This window comes from Macadamia integrifolia, chromosome 13, assembly GCF_013358625.1.
Source record: "Macadamia integrifolia cultivar HAES 741 chromosome 13, SCU_Mint_v3, whole genome shotgun sequence".
NCBI lineage: Eukaryota > Viridiplantae > Streptophyta > Magnoliopsida > Proteales > Proteaceae > Macadamia > Macadamia integrifolia.
In genome coordinates, this window is record NC_056569.1 from 3,713,568 (window position 1) to 3,727,734 (window position 14,167).

At 36.5% G+C, this 14,167-nt stretch overlaps 3 protein-coding genes across 5 annotated transcripts; all 3 read left to right on the forward strand.

Moving 5' to 3' along the window:
* The first annotated feature begins 6 nt into the window (after positions 1–6).
* On the forward strand, positions 7–3,271 carry LOC122059419 (probable disease resistance protein RPP1). Of its 2 annotated transcripts, none has more exons than XM_042622191.1 (4): positions 7–238; positions 429–752; positions 1,671–2,246; positions 2,406–3,271. In XM_042622191.1, exons 1-4 carry the CDS (start codon positions 116–118, stop codon positions 2,664–2,666), a joined length of 1,284 nt encoding a protein of 427 aa, XP_042478125.1. In that variant the 5' UTR covers positions 7–115; the 3' UTR covers positions 2,667–3,271. The 2 variants fall into 2 exon arrangements, with proteins under 2 accessions (XP_042478125.1, XP_042478126.1); XM_042622192.1 differs by having other exon boundaries at positions 485–752.
* Positions 3,272–7,500: 4,229 nt separating this feature from the next.
* On the forward strand, positions 7,501–14,083 carry LOC122058584 (disease resistance protein L6-like). 2 transcript variants are annotated; one of them, XM_042621209.1, is made up of 3 exons: positions 7,501–8,129; positions 8,256–8,345; positions 13,954–14,083. In XM_042621209.1, exons 1-3 carry the CDS (start codon positions 7,636–7,638, stop codon positions 14,009–14,011), a joined length of 642 nt encoding a protein of 213 aa, XP_042477143.1. In that variant the 5' UTR covers positions 7,501–7,635; the 3' UTR covers positions 14,012–14,083. The 2 variants fall into 2 exon arrangements, with proteins under 2 accessions (XP_042477143.1, XP_042477142.1); XM_042621208.1 differs by having other exon boundaries at positions 7,503–8,129; positions 8,256–8,341; positions 13,950–14,082.
* Positions 8,349–14,003, forward strand: LOC122058583 (disease resistance protein RPV1-like). Its single transcript, XM_042621207.1, has 6 exons — positions 8,349–9,393; positions 9,627–9,917; positions 10,007–12,193; positions 12,311–13,127; positions 13,633–13,687; positions 13,862–14,003. The coding sequence occupies exons 1-4, from the start codon at positions 8,377–8,379 to the stop codon at positions 13,094–13,096; spliced, it is 4,281 nt and encodes a 1,426-aa protein (XP_042477141.1). The 5' UTR covers positions 8,349–8,376; the 3' UTR covers positions 13,097–13,127; positions 13,633–13,687; positions 13,862–14,003.
* Positions 14,084–14,167: the final 84 nt, after the last annotated feature.

Here is a 14,167-nt window from a genome sequence, read left to right on the forward strand (position 1 = left end):
TTGTGGCTTTAACCCCGTATCAGCAATAAAAAAACTCACTCAAAGGTCCCTCTTAAAATTTACCAACAAAGTATCCTATAACAATTTAAGCAGAGATTCCTATCATGAGCTAAGAATGCATGATCAAATTCAAACCATGGGAAGGGGCATTGTTTTCGGAGAAAACCTTATGGAGCCTTGTGGACGTAGTAGGTTATGGTCTCATACCAACATCTTGGAAGTATTAGAAGACCACAAGGTATGTCTTTTTTCTTGGGCCTGTTTTCATTTTATATAAATGTGTATTAATCCTAGCTTATTGAGAATCAAGCATAATAAATATAAGCTACATTCAATGATGTATTCCCTACATCTCTTTTTTTTTTTTTCCCTTTGTTATTTTTATTTAGTTTGTGCGCATCAACCTACATCTTTTCTTTACTCCACAGGGAGCTCAAAATATTGAAGGCATCCTCCTACCCTCTAAATGTGATTTGTTTCCTAGGGATAAATTCCCATGTAAGGAAAATTTTGCAGCATTACATAAGGAAGACTATGCAATAATGTCCAAGCTAAGATTTCTCTACATTCAATTAGCATGCTTCGAAGGAGGCTTCCCACATCTTCCTTCTAGTTTAAGATGGTTCAGTTGGGAGAGATACCTTCTAGAAAATGTACAAGACAATTTTTATCACAAGAAACTGGTCCATATGGACATATCAAAGAGCCAAATTAGACGAGCTTGGACAAACAAGCCTCAGAATGAAAATCAGGTATAGTGTTGTATCTTATCTTGTAATCACATACTATGGATAGCAGTATCTAATATTTATTTCTTTGTTTGGCAATTGTTCCAAAATTTGAAAGTTCTCCGTCTCCAACATTGTATGCATCTATTTGAATCCCCTGATTTTTCATGGTTTCCTTACCTAGAGACATTAGATCTTAGAGGTTGTAAAAACATGGTTAATTTACACAAATCCATTGGTGATCTAAAATCTCTGGTTGAGCTTAATTTGCATGGGACAAAAATTAAAGAACTACTTGACAATACTTGCAGGGTAAGTTCTCTCAAATGTCTAATTCTTGGTCATTGCTTGTTGTTGGAAAAGTTGCCACAGTCAATTAGTAATCTAAAATCTCTAGTTGAGCTTGATTTGCATGGAACAAAAATTAAAGAAATCCCAGACAGCATTTGCAGGCTGAGTTCTCTTACAAAGCTTGATTTGAACAGTTGTGAATTACTAAACAAGTTGCCAAAGCTTCCCTCGAATTTAACTTGCTTGAATGTTGAATATTGCATTTCATTACATAAACTTTCAGATTTGTCAAGCCTAAAAAATTTGAGGGAATTAAGACTTCGTGATTGCAAAATGTTGGAGGAGATTCAAGGCCTTGGGTGAACAGAATCCTTGGAAGCATTTTCTGTGTATAGGTGTGATACTATTGTGTCACTGCCAGAGCTTCCCTCGACTTTAACCCACTTGATAGTTGGAAGTTGCGCTTCAATACAGAAACTTCCAAATTTTTCAAGCCTAAAGAATCTGAGGGAATTAAAACTTGGTGGTTGCGAAAAGTTGGAGGAGATTCAAGGCCTTGGGGGAATAAAATCCTCGGAAGAGTTTTCCATGTATAAGTGCAACACCATTGAGTCACTCTCAGAGCTTCCTTCAACTTTAACCCTCTTGCAGGTTGGAAGGTGCATTTCATTACAGAAACTTCTAGATTTGTCAAGCCTAACGAATTTAAGGGAATTAACACTTTCTAATTGCAAAAAGTTGGAGGAGATTCGAGGCCAACAAGGAACAGAATCCTTGGAAGTGTTTTCCTTGTATAAGTGCAACACCATTGAGTCACTCCCAGAGCTTCCCTCAACTTTAACCAGTTTGGTTAGAAGTTGCATTTCATTACAAAAACTTCCAGATTTTTCAAGCCTAAAGAATTTGAGGAAATTAAAACTTCATGATTGCGAAAGTTTGGAGGTGATTCGAGGTCTTGGGGGAACAGAATCCTTGGAAGAGTTTTCCATGTATGAGTGTAATAGTATTGAGTCACTTCCCGAGCTTCCCTCAGCTTTAACATGCTTGGATGTTGGAAGTTGTATTTCATTACAGAAACTTCAAGATCTGTCAAGCCTAAAGAATTTGAGGGAATTAAGACTTCATAATTGCAAAAATTTGGAGGAGATTCGAGGTCTTGAGGGAACTGAATCCTTAGAACGGTTTTTTAAGACCATAACTGATACTCAAAGTAAGATACTTGGCCAGGTAATTCTCTACCTTGATGCTCCTAACTCCATTTGAAGTTTTAATTCTTACCCAAAAAAAAAATAAAAATTGGAGTTTTAATGTAGAAATCAATTTCCAATTATTTCTTAAATTGATGACTGATGGGGGCTGCTTTTTCTTTTCCTCTTATTTTGCCAGGGAACTGTTTTAGTCGATCCACCTTCAATAAGTGATCATTCCTTGAGTGTTAATGATGGGATATACAAGGGGCTAATTCTATGCCTAGTTTTTGCATTGGATCAATCTCTACCATGGGATATGCAAAGGGTGCTCATTTATGTTGCAGCTTTGATCCATCGAAATGATAGGATGACCCATTGTGATTTTGAAATTAAAATTGAGGACCTTGAATTTATTACTGGGAGATATAATCTACATTCACCATTTCAAAGGGTTTGACTTGTTTGAGTTTCCATTGGAAGGAATAGATGATATTGAGGAAATAAGTGTAGAGAGTCGCAATTGTGAAGTGAAATTCTGGAAGCTCATACCGTTGGAAAATAAGGAACCTGAGCAGGAAATTCCCAACCAAGAAAGTAGTGCTAGGTTGGCTGCAGATTTCTTTAAATGGTTATACCGCGATAATGATGATGATGGTAATGATGGATCTTCTCCCTCATCTCATGATGCTGGGAAAGAGATGCGGATGGTTTCCTTCCCCTCTTCATATGAACCATCCTCCTCTTCATGTGAAAATAGTGATGATGATTGGTTTGGATGGTTTCCCCCTTTAACATTTGAAGAGATAATGCAAAGGCCTAGTAAGAGAGCACGTCTTGACGTGGATGAGGAGGCAGCTGGTCCCTCTGGAGCTTCATGAGGCTAAATTTAAGATACGTATCATAGTTAACACACGTTTCCCTACAACATCAAGATCCCGAGTTGGATGGCATTGGTGTGGATAAGCAAGCAGCCCCTTATCAAAACCCACTTATTTTTATAAGTTCTGTAATAGTAGACCATCTATTTTTATGGATTGTAATCATAAATTGACATTTATTTTTAATCATCAGTAATGTATATTTCTAACCTCTTGTTTCACTTCAAAAAATAAATAAATAAATAAATAAATCTTTCCACACAAGGTTGGTATTGGTAGGTTGCCAGGAGAGAGAGCCCATATGAATATATGATAAATTGAGTCCTAGTTTTAAAAATTGAGTTAAGACCGAGTCCAATAAAGATCATGATGGTTTCTGCCGATTCCAAATGATACTAATCAGAATCAATGGAGACTGATGATCTTGTACCTGATTCTGAGTTTTAAACCTTGCTGTAACTACACTAAAACATTATTAGGGGATGCCTATTCATCGTCAAGAATCTGCAGAATCGGCCTGATACTACTTGGAAATGACTTAACTTTAATATTGATGAACCCCTTCTTAGTACAACGAGTTAAACCGATTTTGGATGAGCTAAAGGTCGAGTCTGACCAAGTCCAGGATAATTTTCATCAATTCCAAATCAATTCAAATAGGAATGAATTGATGGAAACCGTGTTGTAACCAATTCCCAGATTTTAAATATTTCTGTAACTAAACCAAAATATAAGGGGAAGATATCCGTCTCCCAGTGTTGTTAAAGAAGGATATCGTGGCTGGTGGCCCCATAATAATTGATTAGGTCAAGAAATCCATTAGCCTTCAATTCTTTTTATTTTTAAGTCATGCATTGACTCAGAATTCTGTAGAAAGCTCGCGGTAACATGGTTTCAAGTGTCGGTTTTGTATCCGCCGTCTCGGTCTTATCGGATTGATATCGGCTGACACTGATCCTTTATTTTTGATCGATCTAGATCGGTTATCCGTATCGATTTAAGGGTAAAATAATAAAAAAAATATAGTATTTTTTTAAAAAGCAAGGGCAAAATTGATTGATACCTACTAATCCGATCTAAATCAGTATCAAATTGGTATCAGATCGGTATCAGCCGATACCAATTTCTTCCCCTCAATCCTTGCGTGGTAAGGATTTATGAAATTGAATATAAAAAATAAAATACATAAGTATCAAAGTGAATGGGGTTCCAACCTGATTAGTGGGAACATGAATTTAGTTCTTGGTATCAATACCGATATCATCAGTCTCTCCTGCTACTGATCTGATCTGGACCAATACCAAAGAGGATCGGTGAGTATCGATCACTTTTGTCTTTTTCTTTTCAAAAAAAGTAAATCTTTTTTTTATTATTATTTTACCCTTGAAACGATACGGGTGATCACTCTAGATCATTCAACAATTAAGGATGTCTCAACCAATACCAATACGATTCGGTGATACAATACCAATAATTGAAACCATGCGTAGGAATAAATTTGTAGCCCAATGGGTGCTGTGAACTATAGATTTAGTGTAAGATATTGTAGGAGGTCATGTATTTGAACTTCCCTCCGTTCCACCACATCAGCAAAAAAAAATACCTTATTGCATTTGGAAGATGCTCCAACTTAGACAGCTTTTAGTTTGATGATGTTTCAATTGTGCCTCACTCTTGAATACCTTTTTTCCCAAAATTAAAAGTCAGTGATCAGACTCATTTCTTCTCATTGCTTAAACTTTTCCCTTCCTCAATCACAGCCTCCATTAGGGGTGTCAATTCGTGGACCGACCCGACTAAATTTATTGGAACCAATTATTTATAGACCGGCTCGGTTCGAACCATTTATTAAACGTGTCGGGCTTGAGTCTGACCCGTTTACAAACGGTCGGTCTTGGGTTTGCTACTTGGATCATCGGGCACCCCACCGAGACTGACCGAATAACACCCGACCGAGACTGGTCTATTGTGCACCGGCTTGGTCCGACCCTGTAATGATTGTAGAATACATATTTTAACTCTCAAATTAAAGAGTAAAAGCTAAAAAGTAAAGACATGTTCACATTTTAAATAATGTTTATATTTGGTATCATATATTGATTTATTATCATTTTTTTTTGCTTGCATGAGTGGGTTGGAATATAAGAGCACATTTTAAAGAGGATCCGTTTAAAAATCGGTTAAGGCCCGTTTAACATTAAACATGTTCGTAGCCCGGTTAAGGCCTGACTAAAGCCCGATTAAGGTAGCCCGATTATAGCCCGAGGCGACCGATCGAATATAAAGCGTACCATGCCCTCAATAACTAAGCCCGATTAGTTAAATGGGCGGATACGGTGCAGCCTTTGAAAGTCTTCAAGCCCGATCGAAACCAAACCGGCCCGACCGATTGACAACCCCAGCCTCCATGCAGTCTACGTTTATGATTTTTATTTTTATTTTTTTTTTTTTAATGGGTGAAATAACAGTATTGGTCTAGTATAGGAAACACCAAAACAACAAGCCAATGGGAAGGAACATGGAAGAATATTCAGTGTATGTCAAGTGGGGACAACTCAGTGTTTTTACACCCTGCACGATCTGAACGTTTTTTGGGCTAGGATGATAGATTTTTTTTTTAATAAATAAAAAAATGAATTAAAACTGAATAAGTAAGGACTACGTTATTCTCTTCTTTCTTTCTTTTATTTTTTTTTGGGGGGGGGGTTGTAGAGGAATAAGAAAAGACTATGAGGAATAGAAAGTGCTTTTTTGTTCATACATAAATTTTTCAATTTAGACATAGACTACTTTTGTAAGGGTCCACATGTGTAGACGGTTCGATTCAGTTTGGTGCAAATTTTTTTAGGTAAAACCAAATCCGAAACATTTAATAAATGGTTCATATATTAAAATCGAAACCATTTATAAACAGTTTTGGCTTAAATGGTTTTCTTATGTTTTCTAATTTTTTATCCCAATAATTTCTTTTACTTTTAAATTTTTAGTGAAATGGATGTAAATTGTAACATTCAATTGAATTGTTTATTGTTATATGTTTTTTTTCATAGTTGTTTTATATAAGTTTAATTTTTTTTTATTGAAATGTATGTAAACTTCATATTGAATGACTTAAACTTATGACGTATATGTTAATCGATTTACCTGTTTACTAACGGTTTAAACTTTAAAACTAAAACCGAATCACGGTTTCAATTTTAAAACTAAAACCGAACAATTTAATAAACGATTTTATGGTTTTAGTGTAAACGATTCGATTCGATTCGATTTGATTTCAGTAAATGGTTTCGGTTTCAGATTCACATCCTTAACATAACCCTTTTATCCAGTTCAAATATTCAGATTATGCCATTTAATTATAAGATATGAGACATAAGCATTCTAAAATGAGGCCATCTCGAGACTAAAATACTGAATATTCTAACCAAAAAAAAAATGGGGGAGGGAACATTATTATAAATTGCTTTCTTTTTAATATTATAAAATGCAACAAAATGTTCTTATTATTATCACACGGCAAAAATTTATTTATTATTAATTTTTTTTTAAAGGGTAGAAACAAGGAAAAAAGTTGTTATTGGATTGAAATTAGTGCGATAAAAAATTATGGGAAAATATTTTCTATAGAAAGTGCAGCCCTTACACCCATGTATATGGGAACAAAATGACCAACATGTCTCATATGAAATGAAAAATGACTCATTTGTGAATGTTTTCTTATACATTTCCATTGACCTTCACACATGCCTAACAGCCGCATTTCCTTATAAAAAACACTTTTCAAAACGAGAGCAAGAAAACAACAACGAATGAATGATCGATTGAACTCAATGAACCATAAGAGAGTATATAAGGAAACCATTAACAATTAAAATCTCTTAATAGAGATCAAGGAAACCATTAACAAATTAAGATCTTTTAAGAGGAAGACACCACGGATGCCCTGATCTTATTGTCCATATTTTTGCCATGTGTTGAAAATTTATGATAACATGATCGATATCTATCATGTTGGACCATGATGCCCTGCTCTTATTGTTCATTATTATATCTCCTACTTATTCTCCCTACGTTTGTTTTTTTACGCCCCTTTCTCACTTTCTTTACCATTCTCCTTTTACATGGCAAACTAAGGCCAAGAAGAACTCATTTTGCCTTTATTTAAAAAAAAAAAAAAAAGCAAAGAACTTGCAGGTTGCGTGGTCACGACTCAAGACCAACTTTTCCACCTACCGACATGGAATCGAGAAAAGATCTTTTCCATTCAATGGACCAGACGCTTTAGCTGTAAAGGTTTAAAATAAAATAAAATAAAAAAAAAAAAAAAAAGGAGGCAACGACTTGCAAGTTGCGTGGTCAAGACTCAAGACCAACTTTTCCACTGACCGACATGGAATTGAGAAAAAATAAAATAAGAAAAAGAAGACGATAAATGCAAGTGGCACCATTAGAGCACCACTATACTTGAGTTTGCTAACACTGCTATTTTTTATCACCGTCTCTTTGTAATTGCAACTACACACCTTCTCCTGAAGAAACTGCAACTTCATGGCGGCATTTGATATTGAGGCTTCCTCTTCCTCTTCTGGATCTTTCACTTACGATGTGTTTCTCAATTTTAGGGGTGAAGAAACTCGCAATAACTTCACTGGTTTTCTTCACAACGCTATGAAAAGAGAAGGAATCAATGTATTTATAGATAGCGAAGGCCTGTGGGGTGGAGAAGAAATCAAATCGGCACTCCTCCAAGCAATTAAACAATCCAAAATCTCGATTCCTGTCTTCTCTGAAGGATATGCGGATAGCAAATGGTGCCTCATGGAACTGGTTGAGATAGTTAGATGCCATACATCCAACGGTCAAAAAATTCTGCCCATATTTTTGGATGTTGATCCTAGAGATGTTCGAAATCAGAAAGGAAGTTTTGAAGAATCATTTCAGAAACACAATGGGAAATTTGATGCCCAGACCATAAAGAGTTGGAGAGAAGCCTTAAGTGTAGTCGGAGGTTTATCGGGATACCATCTCAAGCAAGTAAACATGTAAGTCTGAATCGATCTTGCTTTTTACCTATCAAGATTTTATATATTGTTCATTTCTTTTCTATCACTTATGATTTTACCTCATTAGTTATTACTCTATTCCTTCTTGATATGAAATAACTGCAGGAATCAACCAGAGCTAGTTAAATTAGTTGTTGATTGGGCATTGAGTGAATTGAGTAGCAATTGTTTGGCTGAAGTTAAAAATCCTATTGGATTAGAAGACCGTGTAAACAACCTATCATCTATGTTAAATCTCGGCTCCAATGATGTCCTGTTTGTTGGAATATGTGGTATTGGTGGTATTGGGAAGACATCTATTGCAACGGCTCTCTACAATCGTATTTTTAAAAGTTTCGAAATGAGTAGTTTTCTTGCAAATGTCAGAGAAGAAGCATCAAGACCTGATGGTCTAGTTTCTCTGCAGCAGAAACTTATTTATGATATCTTCAAAAAGAAAGTTGAAATTTGCAACAGTTATATGGGGCAACAATTGATAAAAGAAAAACTACGTGGGAAAAATGTTCTTCTTATTCTTGATGATGTGCATTCTGATGACCAACTTAAACGTTTGGCTATTGAAGTCAATTTGTGTGGTCCAGGCAGTAGGATCATCATAACAAGTAGAGATGAACATATTCTAAATTTGGCTAAAGTTAATGAAATATATTGTCCTCCAGAATTGGATAATGAGCAATCTCTTCGACTCTTTAGCTTGCATGCTTTTTCAAGAGACCAACCTCCTGAAGATTATAAACAGCTTTCCCATGATGTGCTAAAGTTGGCAGGAGGATTGCCATTAACTCTAGAAGTGTTGGGATCTGTTCTTTTTGACATAAGAGACAAAAAAGTATGGGAAAATATGTTAAACAAATTGCAAAGAATTCCTCATGCGGACGTCCTCAGAAAGTTAAGGATAAGCTATGACAATCTAGAGGAAGATGAGAAATCTATATTTCTTGATGTTGCATGCTTTTTCGTCGGATGGAGGAAAGATGGTATAATTTCAATGTGGGAAGCTTGTGGCTTTAACCCGATATCAGCATTACATAAACTCACTCAAAGGTCCCTCCTAAAATTTACCAATGCAGGATCTTATATTAATAATAGGGGCTATTCTTATGAGGTGTTAAGGATGCATGATCAAATCCAAGCCATGGGAAGGGGCATTGTCTTTGAAGAAAGCCCTTGGGAGCCTACTAAGCGTAGTAGGTTATGGTCCCTACGGCCTGATGAAATCTTGGAAGTATTAGAAGAACAGAAGGTAAAACTTTTTCCTTGGCCCTTTTTTATTTCAATGTCAGCATGTAATCATACCTTATTGAGAAAATTAATATGAAGAATATGAGTACCAAGCATAATAAATATAAAGCGCATTTAATGAATAAGCCATCTCTCTCTCTCTCTCTCTCTCTCTCTCTCTCTCTCTCTCTCTCTCTCTCTCTCTTTTCTTTTTTCTTTTTTTCATTGGGTTTTTGTACATTAATTATGCTACAGGGAACTGAAGGCATTCAAGGCATCCTCTTGCCCCCGTGTCAAATGGATACGAATGTATGCCTGCATACAAAACACTTTGCAATGATGTCCAAGCTAAGATTTCTCAATATTCATGGAGTAGCACACTTAGAAGGAGACTTTCAGTATCTTCCTTCTACTTTGACATGTTTCAGATCGACACAATGCCCTATGGAATCAGGGAATTTTTATCTAAAGAAATTAGTTTATATGGACTTATCAAGGAGTCAGATTAGACAAGCTTGGACAAGCAAGCCTCAAAATGAAAATCAGGTATCGTATGACATTTTCTTTTTTTCTCATTTTTTATCACGTATTATCGATAGCAATATATTGATTATGTTCTAATCTTTGTTTGACAGCGGTTCAACAAGTTGAAATTTCTCCATCTCCAAGAATGTCGTTATTTAAATGAATCCCCTAACTTTTTATGGTTTCCATACTTGGAGACATTGGATCTTAGTGGTTGCTTTAAAATGGTTAATTTACACAAATCCATTGGTGATCTAAAGTCTCTGGTTACGCTTTATTTGGATGGTACCAAAATTGAAGAACTCCCAAACAATATCTGCATGTTGAGTTCTCTCAAAGATCTACGTCTCAACCAGTGTTTATCACTCAAAAGCTTGCCTGAGTCAATTGGTGATCTAAAGTCTCTGGTTACGCTTTACTTGGATGGTACCAAAATTGAAGAACTCCCAAACAATATATGCATGTTGAGTTCTCTCGAAGTTCTAAGTCTCAGCCAGTGTTCATCACTCAAAAGCTTGCCTGAGTCAATTGGTGATCTAAAGTCTCTGGTTACGCTTTCTTTGAATAGTACAAAAATTGAAGAACTCCCAAACAATATCTGCATGCTGAGTTCTCTCATAGATCTAAGTCTCCATCAATGCTCACTCAAAAGCTTGCCTGAGTCGATCGGTGATCTAAAGTCTCTGGTTACGTTTTACTTGAATGGTACCAAAATTGAAGAACTCCCAAACAATATATGCATGTTGAGTTATCTCAAAGATTTAAGTCTCAACCAGTGTTCATCACTCAAAAGCTTGCCTGAGTCAATCGGTGGTCTAAAGTCTCTGGTTACGCTTTACTTGGATGGTACCAAAATTGAAGAACTCCCAAACAATATCTGCATGTTGAGTTCTCTCGAAGTTCTAAGTCTCAGTCAATGTTCATCAATCAAAAGCTTGCCTAAATCAATTGGTGATCTAAAGTCTCTGGTCAAGCTTTTGTTGGATGGTACCAAAATTGAAGAACTCCCAAACAATATATGCATGTTGAGTTCTCTCAAAGATTTAAGTCTCAACCAGTGTTCATCACTCAAAAGCTTGCCTGAGTCAATCGGTGGTCTAAAGTCTCTGGTTACGCTTTACTTGGATGGTACCAAAATTGAAGAACTCCCAAACAATATCTGCATGTTGAGTTCTCTCAAAGTTCTATGTCTCAACCAGTGTTCATCACTCAAAAGCTTGCCTGAGTCAATCGGTGATCTAAAGTCTCTGGTTACGCTTTACTTGGATGGTACCAAAATTGAAGAACTCCCAAACAATATCTGCATGCTATGTTCTCTCAATGATTTAAGCCTCTATCAATGCTCATCACTCAAAAGCTTGCCTGAGTCATTCGGTGATCTAAAGTCTCTGGTTATGCTTTCCTTGGGTGCTACCAAAATTGAAGAACTCCCAAACAATATCTGCATGTTGAGTTCTCTCACAAATCTAAGTCTCAAGCAGTGTTCATCACTCAAAAGCTTGCCTGAGTCAATCGGTGATCTAACTTCTCTGGTTATGCTTTACTTGGATGGGACCAAAATTGAAGAACTCCCAAACAATATCTGCATGTTGAGTTCTCTCGAAGTTCTAAGTCTCAGTCAATGTTCATCAATCAAAAGCTTGCCTAAATCAATTGGTGATCTAAAGTCTCTGGTCAAGCTTTTGTTGGATGGTACCAAAATTAAAGAATTCCCAAATAGTATTTGCATACTGAGTTCTCTAAAAACCCTTAATCTTTGTGGATTGGAGTCACTAAACGAGTTGCCTAAGCCAATTAGTAATCTTGAATCTTTGGGTGAACTTTTTTTGAGCGGGACACATATTAAAGAACTGCCCAATGATTTTGGATGTTTGGAGAAACTTGTGGAATTAAGGGTTAAGGATTGCCATAACCTAGTCAAGTTACCAATATTTGAGGGGAGACCAAGCCGTTTGCGTCGCATTAACCTGATAGGAACCAGTGTTTTACCATCATCATATGATTCTCTAGTAACGCTCCACAGTTTAGAGGAGTTAAAAATAGGGAACAAGCTTGAAACCTCTCTCCCCCCCTGGATTAGTGGTCTTCAACCGCTTGAAAGGCTCAAATTACGAGGATACACGAGGCTCGAGTCACTCCCGGATTTGTCAAGCCTGACTAATTTGAAGGAATTAACACTTCGTAATTGTGAAAAGTTGAATGATATTGGAGGCATCAAGGGAATAAAGTCTTTGAAACAGCTGTACATGGAAAACTGCTACACCATAACAAATGCTAGAAGGAAGATATTTGGGCAGGTCGATTCTATGTCTTGTATTGTGGCCAACTCTCATTACTTGCAATTAGTTATAGTTTCTTAAATTGATGATTGACTCAGGTCCTGTCCTTTCCTTTCTTTGCTCTTATTTTTACAGGGAACACTTTTAGTGGATGATGTTGGGTTACAAACAAGTGAATATTCGTTGAATGTTGATGATGGTGATGATGGGGTATGTAAGGGGTTAATTCTGTGTATTGTTTTTGCATTCACCCAGCCCAATCAGGAACAAGAGGAGGTATGGCAAGAGGGTGAGCTACTGAACGACTTTCAGTTCCTTCTTGGGGCTCGTATCCATCGAAAACATGGAAGCTATTTCGATTGTACCATTTGGCTGCCGATGAAGGGTGTTAAATTAACTACCGAGCGAGATTCAATATACATTCACCATTTCAAAGGGTCTGACTTGTTTGGGATTCCATTGGAAGGAACAAATGCAATTGAGATTCTTCATTTTAAGTCTATCATTTTAATTGGGGATGTCGGGTTCAACGAGGACGTGAATGATAGGTATTGGCTCCATTGTAAAGTGAAATTCTGGAAGGTCTTATCATTGAAAGGCAGCGAATGGGGCGAGCAGGAAATACCTAATAAGCAATTAGACTGTAGTGAGGTGAGGAGGATGGTAGCAGATTTCTTCAAATGGACGTCACACGACGAAGATGCTGGAACTGGATCATCTCTCTCTGGTGAGGATGCTCGAGGAGAGATGCGGAAGATGGTTGTCTCCAAATCTTCTTCAGATGGTGATGATGATAATGAATCTTCTTCATATGATGATTGTGAAACTTCTTCATTTCCTGATGATGATGATGAATCTTTATATGATGATTGTGAATCTTCATTTCTTGATGATGATGGATCTCTATTTGCCCTTAATTAAAGAAGTGAGAGAGCAATAAAATGATACGCAGGTTTGAATTTCTCCACTTGCCTTCTATTTTAACCATATTTAATATATATATTGATGCTATCAGTTTTGATTGATCAGCCAGCAAATGCAGTTTTATCTTTATGTCAACCAAACCATGAAAGACTGAGTGTAACACGAGCGTATATTTTTTGTTATGGGTGAGGGATCGTTGCCTGATCGTGTGGCTTCTGCTCCACTACGAGACCAATGAGAGCACATACAGGGATATCAACATCAATGAAATTTTTTATTTCACTAGATGCAGGGGCCATTGGACAATACAGCTTTCTTTTTTCTCTTATATTGTACAAATACATATATGTCACATATTAAGTCCAGCCCTCCCCACCAAAACCCAATGACTATTCCTCTGTCATACCCTACTAACCAAGGCCAATGAAGTATGACAATTTTTACAAACAATATGTCAACCAATTAAGTGACTCCTGATGCTACTAGTAAGGTTTGGAATGTTAAGACTATTGGATCATTATTTCCTTTTGCAGCACACATGTCTTTGCCTGGAAACAAGGAGTGGAGTTTTATCTACAGAAAATACAGGTTTGTCTTTCCGATATCACTGTCTCTCTTCAATTTAGATATTGTTCCTCAAAATTTTGATTTAGTTTGCTAAGCTATAATGCCAATTAGTTGTCATACAGTGTATTCAACTTCAACTTCCACCTGATTATGTGGCCAATGAGAACTCTACATTTTTTTTTTCATTTTTAATAGATGGGAGTGAACCAACAGAGTGGAATGGAGGTGTCTGACTTTCAGTTGGTGAGAAGTTCTAATGAAGTAGAATCAAGCAGTGCATGTCTTGGCTGTGAAATTGACGATCTTGGGCTGGAAAATGGTGACATGGGAGTTCAATTCATCTAGATTTTGTAAGGGCCTTCAAGGTTCAGAGAAGTCAAATTCCAATGGTATGAAGTAGTATTCCTGTGAAAATTTTGATAAAGTTAAAGATGGGTTGTAATAAATGTCAAAAATTATTGTGACATTTAATTTCCTCAGGAGGTCATGCTCTTCTTGTCA

Bases quoted from the DNA above. Each gene is read 5' to 3' on its own strand.
- LOC122059419 (XM_042622191.1), top strand. From the start codon at position 116: ATGCATGATCAAATTCAAACCATGGGAAGGGGCATTGTTTTCGGAGAA. The intron at 239-428 runs GTATGTCTTTTT...TTTACTCCACAG, and splicing joins AAGTATTAGAAGACCACAAG to GGAGCTCAAAATATTGAAGG. The intron at 2,247-2,405 runs GTAATTCTCTAC...TTATTTTGCCAG, and splicing joins AAAGTAAGATACTTGGCCAG to GGAACTGTTTTAGTCGATCC.
- LOC122058584 (XM_042621209.1), top strand. From the start codon at position 7,636: ATGGCGGCATTTGATATTGAGGCTTCCTCTTCCTCTTCTGGATCTTTC. The intron at 8,130-8,255 runs GTAAGTCTGAAT...AAATAACTGCAG, and splicing joins CATCTCAAGCAAGTAAACAT to GAATCAACCAGAGCTAGTTA. The intron at 8,346-13,953 runs ATTAGAAGACCG...TGCATGTCTTGG, and splicing joins GAAGTTAAAAATCCTATTGG to CTGTGAAATTGACGATCTTG.
- LOC122058583 (XM_042621207.1), top strand. From the start codon at position 8,377: ATGTTAAATCTCGGCTCCAATGATGTCCTGTTTGTTGGAATATGTGGT. The intron at 9,394-9,626 runs GTAAAACTTTTT...ATTATGCTACAG, and splicing joins AAGTATTAGAAGAACAGAAG to GGAACTGAAGGCATTCAAGG. The intron at 9,918-10,006 runs GTATCGTATGAC...TTTGTTTGACAG, and splicing joins AGCCTCAAAATGAAAATCAG to CGGTTCAACAAGTTGAAATT.